This window comes from Lytechinus variegatus, chromosome 6 (assembly GCF_018143015.1).
Source record: "Lytechinus variegatus isolate NC3 chromosome 6, Lvar_3.0, whole genome shotgun sequence".
In the NCBI taxonomy this organism is placed as follows: domain Eukaryota; kingdom Metazoa; phylum Echinodermata; class Echinoidea; order Temnopleuroida; family Toxopneustidae; genus Lytechinus; species Lytechinus variegatus.
In genome coordinates this window covers 736688-758199 of record NC_054745.1, presented here as the reverse complement: position 1 = coordinate 758199, position 21512 = coordinate 736688, and the positions used below count along the sequence as shown (strand labels likewise).

Here is a 21512-nt window from a genome sequence, read left to right as displayed (position 1 = left end):
ATTGATTTTAATTGTAAATACTACTCAGATAATCATTTTATTGATAATTTTAAAGATGTGAATAATAAATTTTCTATATTACATTTTAATTCTCGTAGTTTGAATAAGAATTTTAATACTATATGTGATTTCTTATCTACATTGTCTTTCAACTTTTCCATTTATGGATTCTCAGAAACATGGATTAATAACACCACACCTTTACTATTTAATATGGATGGTTACACATTTATTCACTCTGATAGGAACTACGGCAAAGGTGGAGGAGTAGCTCTTTTTATTTCAAATTATTTTAATTACATAGTTCGAACTGATTTGTTAAATAACTCATTGAATTATGAATCACTTTTTATCTAAATAATACAACCTCAAAGAAAAATATAATTGTTGGCATAATATATAGAAAACCTTCTACAAATGTTACTGAATTTATAGATGACTTTGAAGAATGTTTGAAATTGATAAATTTGAAATGTAAATATGTATATATTATGGGTGATTTTAACATTGATTTAATGAAATACTCTAATTGTGGACTTGTAAATAGATTTCTAAGTCTAATTTATGCCTACAGTTTCTTGCCCCTGATAGATAAACCGTCAAGGATTACTGAATCATCATTTTCTTCATTTGATGATATTTTTACAAACAATTTTTATTCTGATGTTGCATCTGGCCTACTGGTGAACGACATCTCAGATCATTTTCCTGTATTTCAAATTGCAAACAAATATAATTTGTCTAAAAATACTATTGTTTATGAACGCTGCAATATTAATGAAAATACTATTTCCACATTTAAAGAAAAACTTGCTTTTATGGATTGGAATCAAATTTTGTTTTGTGAAAATACTGAAATTGCTTATAACTTGTTTTTAGATACATTTTGTGCTTTGTATACTAAGGTTTTTAAGAAATTCTCCAGAGGCAATGGAAAAGGTATGAGGAAGAAACCTTGGATTGACTCAGTCTTATTGAAAAATATACGCAAAAAGAATCAATTGTTCAAGAAATATCGTGAGAATCCAAATAATACTTCTAAAACAAAGTATGCCAAATTTAGAAACTTTCTTAATAAATCGTTAAGAAATGCCCGTAAAAAATTTTATGAACATAAATTTCAAGAATCTAAGGGAAACTTAAAAAAGACACGGAATATCATTAGAGATGTTCTTGGTAACAAAAAGAAGAGTCTGCCTGATTTTATTAATTATAATGGTAACACTATATATGGGAATAAGGATATGGGAAACACTTTTAATATTTTTTTTGTTAAAATTGGTCTCTGCCCAAATGGTAACTGCTCAAGTAGTAAAGATTTTACCAAATTCTTGCCCAATAAATGTTTTCAATCATTGTTTTTAAACCAGTGAATCAAAATGAAGTAGTTGAGATTGTTAAAAATATAAAATGTAGCAGTAGTTGTGGTTATTGATGATTTAAGTCCAGTTGTTATCAAGAAAGTGATTGTATTCATTCTGCATCCTTTATGTCATATTTTTAATTTATCACTATCTTCTGCCATAGTTCCTTCTAAAATGAAAATCTCAAAAGTTATTCCTGTACATAAGAAAGGTAACCTACATGATGTCTCTAATTATCGTCCCATTTCACTACTACTACATTTTTCAAAGATTTTAGAAAGAATTGTTTATAATCGATTATATAATTTTCTTAACTGCAACTCTCTTTTAAATGACGTGCAATATGGATTTTTAAAAAATGTTTCCACTGAAATGGCCCTAATTAACTTACATGTACATGATTATGTTATCAACTCATTAAATAAGAAATTACACACTATCGGAATATTATTAGACCTTAGCAAGGCTTTTGACTGCATTGACTATAACATACTTTTACACAAATTACAGTTTTATGGAATTAGGGGTCATGTATTATGTTGGTTTCAGAATTATTTATCAAATCGTGTGCAATACGTATCTTATAACATATTTTATCTGAACCATTAAAGGGGAAGTTCACCCTGAAGAAAACTTTGTTGTAAAAATAGCAGAAGAAATAGTAAAAATATTGGTGAAGGTTTAAGGAAAATCCGTTAAAGAATAAGAAAGTTATTAGAGTTCAAAGTTTTGGATTTGTGGCGTCATAAACGAGCAGCTGCCCCATGTGTTATGTAATATAAAATGCATAAATTTCAAATTTTATATGGTTGCTGATGACTTAATTTTGTTTTCTATTCATGATCGGGTGTGAAATGATTTGTCTATTGATATACAAATGTAAAAACCATTTTCAATTTTCTGAGAAAATGACATTTCACTGATTTTTTACCATTCGCTATGTAGGAATGCTGCTCGCATATGACGTCACAAATCAAATGATTGAAATTCTAATAACTTTTTAATTATTTGATTAATTTTTCTCTAACCTTCGTCATTTCTTTTTTATTATTTTTTCTGCTATTTTTACAATAAACTTTTTGTCAGGGTGAACTTCCCCTTTAAATGTTTTATGTGGTGTGCCCCAAGGATCTATCCTCGGACCACTATTATTTTAAATATTCATTAATGATTTACCAAAATGTTCAGACAAATTGAATTTTTTGTTTATTTGCAGATGATACCAATATTTTGGTTTCTGATAATACACTACAATCTTTTGAATAATGTTTTGAATCAAGAATTACCTCATGTTACCGCATGGTTTTACTATAACAAACTCTCTTTGAATATGGATAAATCGAACTATATATTATTTCATGGACATAATAGAGTAAATAATATTGAAGTATCAAATATTAAAATGAATAATCAAGTTATCAAACGTGTAAGTAGCTCAAAGTTTTTAGGCGTTTTAATTGACGAAAGATTTCATGGAATAATCATATAATGGATATGACAAATAAAATATTTAGGATTATCTGTATCATCCGCAAACTTAGTGATTTCTTGCCTCAACACATTCTTTTAACTTTGTATAATACCTTAATCTTGCCTTACTTGTCTTATTGTAATGTAGTGTGGGCAAATACATATCCTTCAAAACTAGAAAGATTGTTTCTTTTACAAAAAAGAGTTTTCCGAATATGTTCATTTTCTCACAGATTGGCCCACACTAAAGAACTTTTCGTAAAATTCAACGTTTTTAATATCTATCAACTCAATTCCTACTTCTGTGCAATATGAATTTTTAAACATAAACATAATATACTTCATAATTCAGTATCGTCTATGCTTGATTTAAATGTTAATATTCATGATTATAATACAAGAAACAAAAATAAATATCTTTTATGGGCTGTAAATAAAAATTATGTATTATTTTCGTTTAGACACATGCTCCAGCTGTTTGGAACAATCTTCCAATAGAAATAAGATCAATCAGTTCAACGAATGCTTTCAGCAGGAAATTGAAACTATATTTAATCAATAGTGTGTGAAAGCAAGGATTTTTACTGCCTTTGTGTGTTTATGTGTTGGGTTTGTGCGGTTAAATGTGTTTTAACTTATGTTTATATTATTACATGTACATGTATTATCAAATGATTTCAGTTATTGAATTTAATTTCAAATGAGCATTTTACTAAATTCATGATTTCAATTTGGCTTATTTTATTTTTTATGTATTAAAGGGTGGTTATCTCGACAAACCTTGATAGGTTTTTATGACCTCCTAATTCCAATATTATATCTCTTTATTCTCATTTGTATCTGTTTAATACTTGTTTTACATGTACCTTACATTTTCTTGCCTTATTATTGCACATTGTATTTGTTATTACTGTATTCTATACTCTGTATTGATTTTTATTGGAATTGAATAAAACATTGAATTGAATTGAATTGAATATCAAAGTCGATACTGAAAAAACAAGAAATCAAAGCCGATTTTTGACATAGCAGCTTGAACTGTAAAAAAGTCATGTCGATGACACACAACAAACAATATCCATGTATGTCTGCTGGAATATGCAAAGCGAAAATTAAGTCGAAATTGACGTTGCCCTTAAAGCCTGTGTATAGCTTTGGTAAAGGGTCAATAATGTGATTGATAATCGAATATCATCTAATATGACAGTCTTACTGAAGCGTAGAGACAGTTAGATATTTTTCCAACTGCACTTCTCTGAGAAAATTTCAAATATTCAAATCTTGGATATATAGCGCCCTCTCTCAGCGATGCTTGTTTTAAATTTAAAAAATGGGCATTCAAGCACTTATCTTATAAATTTAGTGATTAGATATCCAAAAGTTACAAAGAACATATCTTGAAAGTTTCAGCCCATTCCATAATGTGGAATAGGATTTAACTGAAAGACAAAAACACACAGATATTTCAATTTGATTGGGTGACCCGATCAAGTTAAATTTCCATGTAAAATCGCAAAATTTATCCTGTAAAACACATTTTCATTTCATATCCTCCACATCATAACTGTTATAGGGCATATCCATTCATATTAGCTAGCAATGAATTGGAATAGTGATAGGTGCATTTTGGTGGATTTACCAAAGCTATAAACAAGCTTTAAGGAAAACAATAAAACCGGACAAATCATGTCTTGCTCCCTTCAAATCACAGAAACATAATGACCAATCTGATATATTCAGGTACAAGTACAACGTATCGCTTTCCACACTCTCTTCTAGAATTGAACCGGTAAAAAGCATCAGCCATTTGAGATGGGAGCTTGCTTACCACGATGAGGGACTGGCTATCATCGTTAAGCAGTCGTGTAACTCAGTGCTCTTGGATGACCAATATATCAGTTTTTAGTATTTTTTTTTTAATAAAGGGACAGGTATTGAATGTGCCAATGGTAAGATTTGGTGCCTTTGGTGATTGTATAACGTTGGGAGGTATAGGGTGCTTGTGAAAATGGAGGTTGGTGCCTCTGTGATCTACGGTGAGTTGGGTGGACTTGGTACGATAGACAGATTCCCTTCTATGCTTTCCAACATTTGATTTTAAAGGAGGCGGGGCTCACTGAGCAAGTAGATGTTGGTATCTTGGAGGGATGCGTCAGATCACTGAGGGTTGTCGTTATTTCAGCAAGACTTTTTGTGTCACGCTGACCGAAAAACCCATCTGGGTTTGTTAAGATGGTTTGTTGCCTTGAAGGTGAAGTGTAATGTATGTTTGCTGGTGACTTAGGTTGAGAGCCTGGGGGCAGTGTTCATAATTTTGGTCAGGGCCATTTTGATTGCTGAAATGTTGGGAGTTTGGTTGCTTCTTTGCGATGACATGATTTAGAATTGACTTAAATTTCAAATGGTCTTCACCAGCAACAGTCGCACGAAGGGGTAAATAGCTGCCTGAAGCATCAATCAATAGCTTATTGTACACAAGTGCGGGGCACCTCAGGATTCTTCTCAGGGGGTCAGCCAAGCATTGTTCTGATTTCGAACAGGCTGGTAATTCAGCAAGGAGATCTACTGCTTTAGAGTGAGCTGGCTGTGTAGCTTGACATAATGACCTTCACGCCCAGTGTCAGTGAAGAGGATTGGTATCGCCATAGACGTCTCCTTATTTTGGTGAACTGGTGGACTAAAGGTCTGTTGCTGAATATTAGATATCCTCACTGGACAGATAGTGGTTGTTGACATGTCAGGTAATGACGACTATCGATCATCAGATGAGCCGCAGACACAGACCTACTCCTAGCAGATTTTGATTTTTCTTTAACATCAGGTTGTAAATGCTCTGAAAGGGGCCTGGTGGTTCAGCAAAGAGGCTGAGCCGGAAGTATGTCGGATCTCGTTTGGTACAGTGTATGTACGTCGGAGAGGGAGCATTTATCCAATCGGTGAGCTTTGGAAGGTAAAGACCACTATTACCAGATTACGATGGGGAGAGGTAGGGGAAGACTTAGGAGTGGATCTGGTACTCTTCTTTTTGCTCTTGTTGCGAGCAAGATCATGCCACTTTTTGTAACCCGGCTAGTATTGCGATACGGGGTTTGAACTAAAATCGTTTTGTTGAGATGCTGCGTGATCCCGTCCCCGATTTGAAAGGGCGCACCGTCATCAAGAGAGAGAGAGAAAAGGAAGCAGGCCCGACTGCTTTCTTTGGCATTGGATTTGATTTGGAAGTTGGTGATCAGTTTTGGTTTATGGCCATTGGTAGGAGCCTTGCTTGGGGCAGGTTCAGAATTAACATCGGTAAGGAGACCATCGGGCTAAGGTTTTGATGAAAGTCAAAAGAGTCGGGATTGACAGAATCAGAAGACGATAATTCAAAGTCTGAGATAATCAAAACGACAGTGCATCAATCCGATTAGTAAGTTTGATACGAGCTGGTAGGCGACTTCATTTCGCTCGAAACTCTTGAGGTTGTAAAATTGGGTTGGGATGAATACGAGGATCCATGTGTTTACCAGTAGTTTGGAAGGTCATTGAGGATCTAATAGGGGCTAGCTCACAAAGAAACTTGGTTTTGTTCCTCTTTAGATTTAGGCTTATTTTTCAACAATTGTTGTCTTGTGTCAATTGCTTTGGAGCTGCATGGCACGAAAGTATTTTTTTAACTTGAGATAGTTCCACCACGATATTCTCATCTTATGAGAGAAGAGCTTTGTTGGTCAGTTCTGGGGACTCACATGACTCAAGGTCGCTTCTTGAAGTTTTCAGTAGTTTCTCATGCGCATTGCATCTATATATATTTATGAGTGAAATCTCACATATTTTTATCCCATTTAATTTTTTACAGTGATTTTATCTTGAGATCATTACAAAAGAATGAATTCAATAATAATAATAATTTGAATTTATATAGCGCTTTATCAATCTACGACTGTTAAAAGCGCTTCACAATTAGTATTACCCGGTCACTGGATTCATAGCATTCCAAGCAGCCTGTTAGGCGCAAACTTGCTAAACCAACCACAATGACGGTTGTTTCCCACCGGTACCCAATTAGCACCTGGGTGAGAGTGGCAAAGTGTGGATTGACGCCTTGCCAAAGGGCGCTAGGCCATGGTGGGATTCGAACACACGACCCTCTGACTACAAGGCGAGAGTCAGAACCGCTAAACCACGGCACTTCAAGATTACAATATTGTTGGGGTTCGGCATAGAAGGATATACTTGTTGTCTTAGTCATTGTGCACTTTCCATTATCAAATTTAAAATGAATTGTCAAGTAGTGTTGTTGCCCTTCTGAACACGCACAAGGTTATTTGATAAGCTCTGTTATATAATGGATATTTCACTGGTCAGATAAGCGAATTAATTGGTCAGATTTTGAATGATCTAAGGGGGAAGATATGCTAGGGAGCACAAAAACATACAGCAGTAGTAGCAGTGCTGCATGTATGGAAACTTGGGGTTGGAAAGCACCGCTGTTATACAGTGCGTATCAAAGAAAGTTTACACTTGTAAAAAAAAGTTTACATTTGTAATATCCTGAAGATTTATCCACATTGTAACATTGGTACAGACTCATTTAAGCACCACTTACTTTTAAAAAGTTAGTGAAAAATGATTGGCGCAGAACTTTGAAATAGTTATGCGAATAAAAGTAGACCTTAATCATGAAGAACACGTGGAATTTAGCTAGTGAAATTGATTTGAAAATATCTTTTACGTTTTTAACTTGTTTCCTTGCCCAAAACATTTCGAAGAGTGCATTGCACCCCACCCCTCTCTCCCACACACAGAGGCCGTCGTGGCGATATTTGCTTTACACTGAGCTGTGATTTATATGAAATTGCTCACGCTTGATTTTCATTTTTTTTATTAATTGTCAAGTTTTTGAAAAGTGTAGAGAATCGAGTATTAGATGAAAAAATGAAATGTAAACCCACTTTAAATGATAAACACTTATTGAAAAAAAATGATGGAGATATCTGATTTAAACTCTTGCTCAGATTCTGTCTTCAGATCCAGCTGTCACCAAAAGGGTAAAGGTTGTGCTTACTAAGTGTTGAAATTTCAATTTGGGTGGCAAAAATGTTACAAAATGCTTAAATATATCCGTTTTATTTCAGTTGACTAAAAGTGCGAGGGAAATTTATGAAAAATGTTTCGCAGGGTAAGTTTGATTTCGCCCTTTCCCCTTGACACAGCGTGAAAACCAGCATTTCTGCGCAAACAGATTTCTACAAAAATGAATAGTGCTCACTCAATTGTAACAATCTGTCAAAACTTTTATTTTCGTTGGATAGATGAGACCCAACCCCAAGATTATTTGTGAAAAAAATTACCTACATGTTGTATATTTTTTATTTCCCAGGGCATTTTCAAAGTGTAAACTTTTTTATACGGACTGTATATTAGACTGTGCATTCAAAACCGCTGAAGCGAGACCAATGAAATCATAGAAGTTAGCACATGAGATAACTATCTAAAGGAGAATAATTTTCAATGTTTGGATTTATTCAGCCGTCTATCAGAGTTACATTTTTGGTCGCACTTTAGAATAAAGCCTTTTTGGGTGAAGTTCTAATTTATACTGTCATTGATTCAGTCGGAATACCATAAACATTTTCCCTCAGTTTCTTAGTATACCATTTGTGATCATGGTTACAAAAGTGCTTTGAAGTATTCAATAATGAAAACAAAAGGAGCAGCTTGCGCTTGCATTGTTTTATTTTATTTATTTATTTATTATTATCATCATCTTTTCATTTCTGCATCAATTATGTTCACACTTGGTACATATGATCTATGCATTACCTTACGTGTTTTCTTGAAAATGAAAGTTCAATGGTCATCTAGGGGTCAAAAGATCATATTGCATAGTTTACTGATTGCCAAATCAGGTGAGACTCATGGTCGTGAACCATGTTGTTTAATAATGTCGTCAACCATATCTACGCAGTTTTGATAAGGCTAAGAGAAGAGTTCATCAATTGTTATGTAAAGAAATAGGAAAGGTTAAAAGCCAAGTGCCCTGCCCCAATATTGCGCCTCATGGTTAGACACATTCCACCTGCCAAAGTTTACAATATGTTTTTCTCATCATTGAGTTGAAATGAATGACTAATTTTGTCTGTTCTTAAAATCCTTACGACGAATCTACAAACATGTATCACGAATAATAAAATGACGTAATTGTGGTATGAACCTACCTTGGAGTCTTGTGCTTTACCATCCAGTACTGAAAAGAATACATCATGCATATTGATCAGCTCAGGTTGTGTCCTTGAGTAATTGTTCGTATCCATCTGTATAGTTACTGACTTCAAAGTTCGTGAGGAGCAGATGAATTCAGCCAGATCCTCTGAAACAGTCCGTCCACATGATTTTCTAATTACCAGGTTCTCCTACATGTATAAAATATATCATAAAATAACCATAGGTCCATTATAGCATCCAGAGATCAAACAATTTCACTTTTTATGTACTGTCCGATCATTCTTTATGAATTAGGTATACAATTATTATCGATTAACAGAGCCCTAAATAAAATAAAATGAACTTAGAGGTCAAGTCCACCACAGGAAAAATGTTGACTTGAATAAATAGAAAAAGATGAAACTAGCATAACAATACAAATTCCATCAAAATCGGAAATAAAATAAGAGAGTTATGACATTTTAAAGTTTCGCTTATTTAAAAAAAAAACAGTGATATGCACAACTCAGTGACATGCACATCAAAGAGTCGATGATGTAACTCAATCACTATTTCTTTTGTTTTTTATTGTTTGAATTATACAATATTTCATTTTACAAATTTGACAATATGGACCAACTTGACTGAACCAAATAGTATTACACAATGCTTATTCCGTATGCTCAGGGAGGAATTATTGTTTCACTTGACACTGAGGAGAAAATTAGAATATTTCATACTTTATACAATAAACAAAAAATATGGATGACGTCATCAGTCTCCTCATTGGCATACCGACCAAGATGTGAAATTAAGGGAAACTTGAAAGTAGTGTCACAACTTTCTTATTTTACATCCGATTTTAAAGAGATTTTCAGTGTTATGCTTATTCGACTTTCCTTTTTTTTATTCAAACAAACATTTTGTTGGGGTGGACTTGTCCTTTAATACGAAAGAGCCATAGTTCGTTAATGACGCACTGATAAAATACTTGCCACCTTTCGCAAACCTCAGGAAAGGTAACTTTAGGGTCCCCTAACACAAAAGTTAACGATTAATCATAAACTTGATTTATAAGATTGATTGTACATTATAGTCAATAGAATCAAACGTAAAAAACTGCTCTACAGTCATTGCTAAGTTTTGTGTTAAAGGCCCTAATAGATCTTCTTTTCGTGTGCAAATTTCTTAAACGCGACACCCGTACCATACGGAATTTACATTACGACTGATGATCATCATCGTATATGCCCCCTGAGCCGGCGGCGAGCCTCTACTATGACAGCTGGCTTGAGATATTCGAAATACAGGTCCCTCTACATTAGATTATGACATGGATAAGAAAGTGTTTTTTTAAAAAGAATCGAGTACAAATTGAGTGAGGAAAAATTACTGACTAAAGGCTTATATATAGATCAATACAGCCCATTGAATCGATATTGCATTTAATGTGGATTATTGGTGGATCACTGGCAATTGATTCCATGGATTAGATCACCTCTCCAGCCGAAAGCATTTCGCATAGGTTGATATGTACACAGCATGCAGCAGGGCAAATTCGTCTGAACTTCAGTCGATTTTGCGGGGTTTTTTTCTTTTGTTTACTCTTTCTACACAAACGATATGCCTCTAGCACACAATGTAATGGACATTATGTTTACTTTCCCCAGAAATGGGGGATTAGATTCGAATTCCCGGGGGACCACTTCCATTGGGGTTTACCAGGCACGACCATGGGGTTTCGAAAAGCACCCTAAATAAAGGGAAGCAAGTCTGTTCCAGATTATGAAAAATGCATCTCATAACAAGTATTTGGCTTGTCAAATCATACAAGTATTGGAATTATATCCCTTTTTCATTTATTTTAAACATCGTTTTGTACACCCTTATAACGTTACAAAGGCCTATACGTAACGTATTTGCCGTCTCTGTCCCCTTTTACGCGTGGTCGCGCCTGGTATCCACATATCAAAGGAAGTGGACCCCCTGGGCGGCCTCTCGAGCTCTGGGAGGAACCAAATGTGGCTTTGGAGAGTCGTCCTAAATCGGATATATTTATCGCTGTTACCATAGTAGCAACCAGAATTTGGCACACGAAACGCATATTGAATGTGTCCGTTGCAGATGCGAAACGAAAAAAACAAATCTCATGTCACACAATTTGCATTGCAGGACAGAGTTTTAAGACCATGACGACGGGCCCAAAAAGTATTTTCCAAAATCAACTAGCGTTGTAAATAAGCGTTCGCGTCCTCAAACGAAAGGTCCGGACTAATGAATGATGATGGATTTCCACCGCGATATTTGTAACGAATTAAAAGTCCGCCAATTTACAATGTTTGACGTTTATCAACAATACCTCAAGGGCACTATCTAAGATTTGTGGTTAAAAAAATCACCAAACAGTTTTGTAGTATTAAACTGAATATACCTTCTCCAAACAGCCAAACTTCGCCTTTCCATAGAAGTATGATAAAAATCATATGAAGTCACTAAAATATGCTTACAAAACATTCAGTACCAAATATCGCTGAACACGATTACTCAGTAATCCCATTGTTTAAAGAAGGGTATTTGCTTACCACTTGACGATGATTAATGATGAAAATATGTCCTGATACAGTGTGTGCCTGCATCTCATGGATGATTCCCAGAGTTTTGCTGGATGAAGTCGACAGATGATCTGCCACAATTTTAGCCACTGTTTGGTCTTGGCTTTCATAGCCTACGTCAACGAGGAAGTCATCGTTGATAGGCCTATAATAGCCAGAGTAATCAACAGTTTGTTGATGTTTTATCAGATGAGAAATAATATCAAATCCGACTTCATTTTTCTGGGCAGATGTAAAGTACAGCAATTCCCGATATTCCCGTGCTTTGTCTATGATGTCTTCCCTCAACCTGTCATATTCGCTTCTGTTTGAGTTGTAAAGAGATGCTAAATACATTCCTGATAGATACTCTTGAAAGAGCTTATGAGGGAACTGTACAGATGGCGCTGCAGACTGTGAATGTTGTCTTCTCGTTCTCAAAGAAAAGATTTGCGTTTGTTTAGTTAGTACTCCAACTTTGCAACCTATATCGACAGACCCGGGAAAGTTTTTGAACTCTCCTTCTGTAAATACTAATCGTCTTTCCCTTAGCCCTTGCAGGGCAAGACATCCAATATTAGTTAGATGAAAGAGAATCTCCTTACGTTTCCTATCCATTTCTCCATCAACATTGTTTGAAGATATATCGAGCTTGGATAGGCAATGGTCAACCAAAAAATTGACCATTTCACTAAACAGCTGGGAAAAAGTTTGCAGCTTTGACATTGCTACGCGACGCTCTCCGTCAAACTCTTTCCACATGATGCAAAGCATTGCTGTATATATTGGATAGGGGGCCATGTTCTCTCTGATCACATCGTTACTTGATATGAATTGATCCAAATCCTCAGATGAAGTCTTGTCTGGGTGGAAGAACTTCTCGATGTAGGAAGACAGATTTTTAGCCGAAAAACCTTCTACTGCAATGAAAGCATAAGCTTTTCTGAGACTTGCGTTCTTTCTAATCTCACCAGATCTCCATCGTCTTGATGTGATCAGTACTTTACCAGACATGAATAGCCGGTTGAAAGTAATCAATGCAATTTGATGAGAACTTTCAACATCATGTGCAAACTCGTCCAAGCCGTCTAGGACAAGAAGAACGTCATTTTGATTTGAAAGGAAGTACTTATCCAACTGCTTGTCTGTGACAGGGTTATCGTCAGGAAGGTATGACTTCACAATCTGCCCGACAGTCTGATTTCCTGCTTCACGAAGGAGTACGAGGAGAACCAGTCTGAACTCGTTGTATCCAGTTTTATGGATCCAGTCCCAAGCAATCTTAGCGCAAAGCGTTGTCTTTCCCACACCACCTTCGCCCTCAACTAACAACCGCTTAGGATAGATGCCGTTTACTTTGGTCTTAAGCAGATCTTTATAGAGCAGGGGTGTCTTATTTTTTGTTCCTTTATCTTCTTCCATTAAAGTTAAATTGGTGAAAATCCGATCAAATTGAATAAGAAGTTCGCTATTCAGTGGATCTGCTTGAATCTGACAGTGATGAATTCTGTAATATGTTTGAATATGTGTAATGACCAGCTGGACTTCTTCTTTTGTGAGTGATGTAATGTGATCACCGACATGAGCTGTAGATATAAAACCAGCAATATATATATCCCATTATTCATGTTCGTATTTTTCTCATTCTCTTAAAACGGTAGAATTCTAAATTAAATGTGTAGAGGAGTAATGGAAACATAATGATATGTCATCCTAATGCCTATAATTCATAACACGAAAACTATATATTGATCAGACCGATTAGTGAAAGAATATCGGACTATGAATACTTATTAAGACCATTGTTTGAGTAGTCATTGTGTGAGTAGTCGGTATATGCTTACGCTGTTTTATGGTCTTAAGAAATGAAATGAACTTTTTTTCAAAAGGCGCTCGTTACTGTTTGATTCAGTAACCGCCCGCAGTCCTGTACTACTAAGCTTGCCTATGAGTAAAAAATCATGATTGCCGTTAAACTATCAAATTGATTTTTAGAAAAATTGAATGTAGTCTTTAAAAAGGTTATCATCCCATTAAGGATTTCAACGAAACTAAAAAAGTCATAATGAGACCTAAATAGAATCGAATCGTTCGGAAAAAAAAAGCAAAACTCAAATTTGACCTGAATGTTTCAAAGAATTTCATGAAAAACACGAGATATAAATTGTAATCTTATAATACTATCGTTGACTTAACATGCTATTTTTACATTTATATATCATGGACATGTTCAGAAGTAATTAATAACAATAATAATAATAATAATAACTAGCATTTAGTACGCTCTCCATAGTTAACTATATCACAACGCTTACAAACGAGTTTAAAACAAAAGTACATAATAATTACAATAAAAATACATTAAAAAAGAAATTAATTTGAAAAGAGGTCTATTTTAGAAGTTTCTTGAATTGATCTGAAGAGTTTAATGGTTTATTGAAGTGGGATTATTATTCCATTCTTTATTAGTATAATTAGTATCATTATGCATACTACTCCAAATCCAAAATATTTGAACGTCGATATCTCATAATTTAAGCGAGGGTCCAGCTATTTTTCCCCCTTCACATGCTTAACATAAGCAAAGATCTGATACGGTGTGACTATCAGAATGACCAAGAGTCTTTGTGAATTAGAATTGAGAATGAGAAATAGGGAAGATACACTGAAAACCTAAACTAGTCAAGCGAAGGCTGGACTAGCCTTTTACTAGTCAAGCATGCTAGTCGAGGCCGCTGGACTAGGAAAAACCTATATTTGAAACTAGTCCAGCCTTCATTTCCATCTTTCGGCCTGCTGGACTAGCTTTAAATTAGTCGAAATTGCTCGACTAATGTCCTTTTCGGTGCTGGACTAGTTTGGAGACGGACTAGCCTTTAGCTTGTCAAGCAGGATGGACTAGTTTATGACTTGTCAGACTAGCTTTTAGCTTGTCAGACAGAACGGACTAGCTTCTAGCTTGTCAAGCCACATCGACTAGCTTCTGGCTTGTCAAGCAGGATGGACTAGTTTATGACTTGCCAGACTAGCTTTTAGCTTGTCAGACAGAACGGACTAGCTTCTAGTGTATATAGAGGAGCGTAGATTTTGCTTGATTTTCTGTGAGAATATTAATCTTTTTGAAAAGTATTTTTGTGCAGACTACTATATAATACTGCTAGATTTTCGATGTAGATTTAAGTTGAAAATGTGTTTCTTTTTACAGGTTTCCTTTTGACTGCTCTATCGAATGCACTTTAAAGTAAATTTATTTTTTGAACTTTTGAATTATTTACATGGGATGTATATTTTTAAATTCCCAGGGCTTTTTCAAAGTGTAATTTTTTTATACGCACAGGATAGTTTGCGCTTTACATGAGAACTGTATGAATCATCTCCTTTATAGTATTGGACCCAAACTTTTAATTTACAACATATTCTAATTATGAAAAGAACGTGGTAATTGTCAGTATTTGGAAATGAAAATGGTATAACCTCTGTGACTCGCTCTTAATGCTATTTTAGTGTCATGAAAATACAAGCTGCAGAAGTTGTGTCGCAAATCTAAAGCTGCCTATAGTGGTGATTATGATGACGAACTGCACTAAGTCTCGATTCTAATCTAGCATTTTATCACATAAAAACAACTTAATTTGCTTTGGTAGCATCAGTTAGATAATGATAATCATACGAAATGAATTATTTTTTCCCCAGCTATCTACCGAGATGTCTCGTCTTCAAAACAAAGATGCACCACTGTCCAGATCATTAAAAAGGGGTCTGTTAAAATATGCAGATTCACTGATCAAATTTGGATGGAAAAAAGAAGCACACAAATCAATTCACCGTCGCCGTATCTAGGATTAGTAATTATAGAGGCCAGGAAGAAAGAGAAGGTAAGTTGCTGCTTCTATGTCTATAGGCTGCTCACAATGTTTTATTTTTTATTCAATTATAAAAGGCAAATTTATACAAATATAAACCATTAATACTTGACATTTTTACCATTATCGTATATGCCACTGATAATCATTGGCGGCGGAAGCCAATAAATTTAGGGGGTGTCCACCTGAAAGTTTGGGATGGACACATGTAAAAAATAGGACAAGCGCCCCAAAAATTTTTGAGAAGAAAAAAAAAAAAAAAAGGTCATCAACCTAAATTTTAGGGGGGGACAACACACGTGTCAAGGGGGTCCACGTGAACTTAGGGGGGGACGCAGGAAAAAAATTGACAAGCAAAAAAAAAAAAAAAAAAAAAAAAAAAAAAAAAAAAAAAGGTTATCAAAACAAAATTTAGGGGGGGGACCGTCCCCCCCACCTAAAATTTAGGGGGGGACACGTCCCCCCCGCTTCCGCCGCCTATGCTGATAATATTCTACAAAACGATATTTCACTGTAGGTCTTCATTACGTAAAGGGGCTATAATGGATGAACTGCAGAACTGCATTTAGTGTTATGTATTATTATTGTGTTTGTCTTACTATGTTTGATTTTCAACACGAAATAGGTAATGTGAATTTAAGTATTATTAGAGGGATGGTGTATAGTATAACACATCTGTATACATATACATCTGTATTTTACTTTTACATAAAATTTCAGAGGCAATGATGAAAGCAGCACTTCTAGCCATACCAGGTCTCCTTCAGGAAAAGTTGGATAATGTTTTTGTGTCACCCGGAACTGAGGTTAGTGACTTTTCCATGTTTATTTGTTTCCTTCATTAAAAAATTATATGATTGAACAAATATGGAACATTGTGAAATTTCTGATAAAGTTCTTTCCGCTTTCAAAATTTGATGTCCTCAGAGTTCATTTCATTTTTTTTTCAAGAAACGTATTCTTATGGCAGCATTCGTCAGATAAAGTTATGAGTATTTGGTCTGTAATATAATGTTTAACTATATCAGGCAAATGTTTTCAAGGGGAATATCTTTCTGCAAATGCATTATTTTAAGCAAACTGTAGGCCTATACCAAACAGTCATAGCCCATGTACTTATGATTTAGATATGGGTAGTTCTATATCATGCTATTTCATAAAAACAAAACCCATTTTGTTTTTTCATCGTTCTGATCCTCCATTTGTTTTTATCATTTTAATTTTCATTTGTATCATCTGTTATCTGTTATTCAGTCACAGAACCCCGTACATATTCAGACGGACGCTGAAGACGTAATTGATTCAGAATCTTTTGTGCTCAGCGCTGACGGAGAGACGATCGCCACATCGCACGACCTTCTGTCAGCGGCAGCCATGTGGGTGTCTTCGTTCTATATATTTAACTTGCAATACCCAAGTGATTTAAGTAAGACACTAATTTTCATTCAGAAGGTCCTTTTGAATATTCAAGACGGAGATAGCACCCCAAGACCCATATCTACTTTAATAAATAAATTGAACATTGAAAATGCGAGTAAGTGAGTTAAGATAACTATGTCTATTTGCCTTAATGACATCATAATGCTGTTGCTTATAACCTAGTAATCAATCCTCAGTATTTTAATTATTTGGGTTATGTTCTGTTCCATATCAAATTTTATCTCAAATTTATTTGTGATGTTTTTTTCTTTCCCAATTTCATATTTTCTTAATCAGACATCAGGTATACTAACTATTTCAGTAGATTTGATAATGTAATCACCAGATGAAAATGTTCTTGTTATGATATTGGAGAGAAAATATCATTTCTTTTATATTATACAAGCATTATGGTGTTAATGAAACAAAATTGAGGCAGCAACAGTATGCACAAACCAAATCTTTAATTAATATTAAATCCATTTTACCACAAAGGAATTTTTCTTCCTGTTGAAATCGTACACGTGTTTTTTTTAAGGATTCTGTCACTCAAGAAAGAATGACATTTTTTTCTACCTTGAATTTGTATCTAAATTATTGTTTTGATATTTTCATGAGAAGCTAAACAACATACTACGACTGCAATGGAAAATTTTCTTAATTTTTGACATAAACATACGTATAACAAAAGTAACAAATGAAGAAATAGCAAAGTGCCATTTTTCCATTAAAGCTGATGTATTTTTGAATATTTGTATAAATCGCAAAGAATGATAAAGAATATATTTCCTCATTCTTCATTCGCAGCCGTAAAATAGCCTTAAAACGGTTCAATATAAATGTTTGAGTACATTCACCTAAAACTGTCTTATCTACAAAAATACAGATTCCCTCGATCGAGAATGAGCTATAATTACAATCACAACTTCGAAAAATTCGGGGTTTATTTTGTATTTCAATTGAAATTGTTCGGACGGACATTGTACTTCTGTAATAATTGTATTCAGTGTATGTTAAATTTTCATGTTTGCATAACGCTTTTCTATAATGTAAACAACTTCAGGCCTGTCTAGAGTGGGAATCCACTGGAATATACATGTAAGCCATGCTCAGTGAGTTAATTTTGAATACTTCTATACTTAATACTTCATTTCATCTCCATCTTATGGACTTTCCTCTCATTTTCTTTACTTTTTCTGTACGATTTAATTCTATTCTATGCCCTTTCTTCTACTGCCTTTTATTATTAAAGATTTTTTTCTCATTTCATAAATTGAAAGAGAGAGTTCAAATATAACGGTTCGCATAACCTTTCTTAAAACTTCGTAAAATAGTTGAAATGTGTAGTGAACATAATAATATGCTCCATGTTGTCTTTATGTACTAGTAACGATTTGTTAAAATCATGTAGAGAAGGAAAATCTTAATTTAGAAAAATAAATGGGTTATTCATGTCATATTTGGAAAGGAATAACAAAATGACAAACAGTTTATTCATCTTACTGCAAAGAACGTATTCAATATCGATTTTTTTTCTCTCTCTCTTCTACTTAGGAAATTATTTGTCAGTTAAGTATTCCTATATTGTACATGCTCTAGCTCATTTGGATGCCATTATTTTGTTATTGCGATATTACATTTCATGTTTTGCAAAATGTATGATAACTGGATAATAAAGCTATATTGTTACTGCATATGAATTAACATGCATATTTCTTGATTTCATGTATTATTTCCCAAAGATATTTTCCTGCTTAGCGATGTCTATTAAAGCGGTCGGAACGTCTGAAGGCGCGTCTAGGTTGTCTTGACCAGTCATGGCTAGTCCGTCAAGTTAGTCCGTCATGTTAGTCCAGCAACCTAGTCCAGCTTGACGCACCGAAACATGCTAGTCCAGCAACCTAGTCCAGCTTGGTAGACTAACATCATGTTAGTCCAGCAGGCAAGACTAACCTGAAGTTAGTCCAAATGGGCACCATTTGGACCAACTTAAAACTAGTCAATAACTAGTCGAGCGACTAGCCTTCAGTTAGTCCAGCTAGCTGGACTAACGCTAAACTGGTCGCTTGACTAGCATCAAACTAGTCAGGCTTGCATGACTAACGTCAAACTGGTCGCTTGACTAGGAACATGCTAGTCAACCGACTAACGTAATGCTAGTCCAGCCAGATGGACTAGGCAAAACTAGTCCATCAAGCTAGTCCAGCAAAGCAGACTAACCTAAAGCTAGTCCAGGTGGGCACCATTTGGACTAACTTTAAGCTAGTCAGGCGACCAATTTTGGTTTTCAGTGTATACTTTAGGAATTGTAATAATATATAATAAAAAGAGAATGATGGGAATAGAAGAAAATTGTAACATTAAAGACGGAATAATATCAGAAACTCATTGAACATGTATACATGAAGAGTTTTGTTCCAAACAGAAGTAGCTAAATCTACTTTTCTATTTTTCTGTAAATCATTTTCTTTTTAATTCACCACTTTCCCTTAGCCAATGATGTTCTATTTTGATATATATGATTGTGCTTGCATCTTAGAATAATTCAATCATAATTTGTCGTTTATTATTTTCAGTGGGTTTAACTAATTTTCGAAGGAAACCTTAATAAAATCTCAATTTTTGCAATTTAAACAATCAAACAAATAATTTTAGCAAGCAGAGTACACTTCCCATCTTTTCTTAAGTTTATCTATCGAAAATTACAAAAAGAAAAAAAAATGATGCTTTGTCATCTTTTTTAAGGATGGTGACTTTTCGATATAGTCTAATTGCAAAAGGAGCTAAATCCGGGAATATTCATGAGCATTGTGAAATTCTGTCATTAAAATCAAAACTTGTACTGGTGATGTAAACTTGTACCCACAACATGTACCTTAAAAAAAAATGAATGCCTAACTTAACGTAAAAAAAAAACCGTATAGTGGATTTAGTTCCTTTGGGAACAAAACTGTGTTAAATTTAGCTCCTTTTTGAAAAAAAAATCAAATTTCCAATCAATTTTTAAGCTGTGATATGTTGCATTTGATTCCCACGTCTACGATACATATGTTTGTTTGTTTTTTAAATCAATTTCGGTCAAAAGTGGATTTAGCCCTCTTTGGAATCAAGCTCTTCACATGTCTTGTGAGTTATGAGAAGTTGGTTGACCTAATTCTTATTAACCATCATATCCGTATAAATTTTATTTATCGATCCGAAAAAGGGGTTAACAATCCTCACAGAATCAACATCTTAGTTAATATTGTCATTAATATTTATCATCTAATTAATGACAGTATTGGCATATACTAGCAGTGGCTGGCAGGGGTTACATTTGGTCGGGGTTTTATTATTTTGTTGTTGTTGCTTTTTTAGCAATCACCTTTTTGCACACTGTCAGCGAGCTGTACCAGGTTAACGCCTCGCAACTTGTCGGATAGTATGTCCCTAGCTTCAGCATTTGATACTGTCTTCAGCCATTCACAGAGCATCTTATAGGAAGCTAGCATCGTGCTGCCAGTATTGTCTTCCTTGAACCGGTTGAGTGGAGCGTTAGAGAATCCTAGAGCTAGTCCCACTTTCATGAAATCTGATGGATCCATGCCGTCAGCTAAGAGGTACAGTTCATACTCACTTAGGTTTCCAGGGCTAAAACGTATAAATAGACAGAGAAAACAGAAATGAGAGCTACGCAGCGACAAAGTTGTCTTCACGTTGATATTGTGAGCTCATGTGTAATGAAACATTTAGAATCTATCGGGGAAGAAATTATAATCTTTCTTGAAAATATGGATGAAAAAAATCAAAGCAAAATAAAATTGGATTCTTTTGAAGTAAGAGGTCCTCTTCTTTTGATATCAGTTTCATGGAAATAAACTGTGAGCTCATGAGTAAACCATACTAATGTTTTTTGGAGAATAATGTTGGAAAATTCGTATAAAAAATTATACAAATATGGTTGAAATCAATAAAAGCAAATGTTTATCGATAATTTGAGTAGTAAAGTAAATAATTACGAAATGTATACCCGTCGCAGTGTGGCATCAGCAAATACGTCAACTACGACTAAAACGACGCAAGAAAAGAAAATTCCATAAACAGATAAAATATCTTGGTTTTGAAAAAGGAACGTGATTTCATGCCGTCAAGCCAAACAAATGAGCCTTTTTATTCTAATATCTTATTTAAAGAAATAATTGTCTGGGTTACGCGTCAAATGTTTTTCACTTTGAGGTTAAAGGGGAAGTTCACCCTGAAGAAAACTTTGTTGTAAAAATAGCAGAAAAAATAGTAAAAAATATTGGTGAAGGTTTGAGGAAAATCCGTTAAAGAATAAGAAAGTTATTAGAGTTCAAAGTTTTGGATTTGTGACGTCATAAACGAGCAGCTGCCCCATGTGTTATGTAATATAAAATGCATGAATTTCAAATTTTATATGGTTGCTGATGACTTAATTTTGTTTTCTATTCATGATCGGGTGTGAAATGATTTGTCTATTGATATACAAAAGGTACAGTAAACACCATTTTCAATTTTCTGAGAAAATGACATTTCATTGATTTTTTACCATTCGCCATGTAGGAATGCTGCTCGCATATGACGTCACAAATCAAATAATTGAAATTCTAATAACTTTT

General features: G+C 34.5%; 1 protein-coding gene and 1 long non-coding RNA gene across 2 annotated transcripts; one reads left to right on the top strand and one right to left on the bottom strand.

The window, feature by feature from the left end:
* Nucleotides 1–8249: 8249 nt before the first annotated feature.
* Nucleotides 8250–20477, bottom strand: LOC121416722. The gene is made up of 4 exons (XM_041610182.1): nucleotides 20258–20477; nucleotides 11603–13197; nucleotides 9035–9229; nucleotides 8250–8258 (listed from the first exon to the last, which is right to left on the bottom strand). The coding sequence occupies exons 1-4, from the start codon at nucleotides 20475–20477 to the stop codon at nucleotides 8250–8252; spliced, it is 2019 nt and encodes a 672-aa protein (XP_041466116.1).
* LOC121416778 lies at nucleotides 15283–17233 on the top strand. Its single transcript, XR_005970251.1, has 3 exons — nucleotides 15283–15486; nucleotides 16195–16280; nucleotides 16729–17233. It is a non-coding gene; the product is annotated as an uncharacterized LOC121416778 (long non-coding RNA).
* Nucleotides 20478–21512: the final 1035 nt, after the last annotated feature.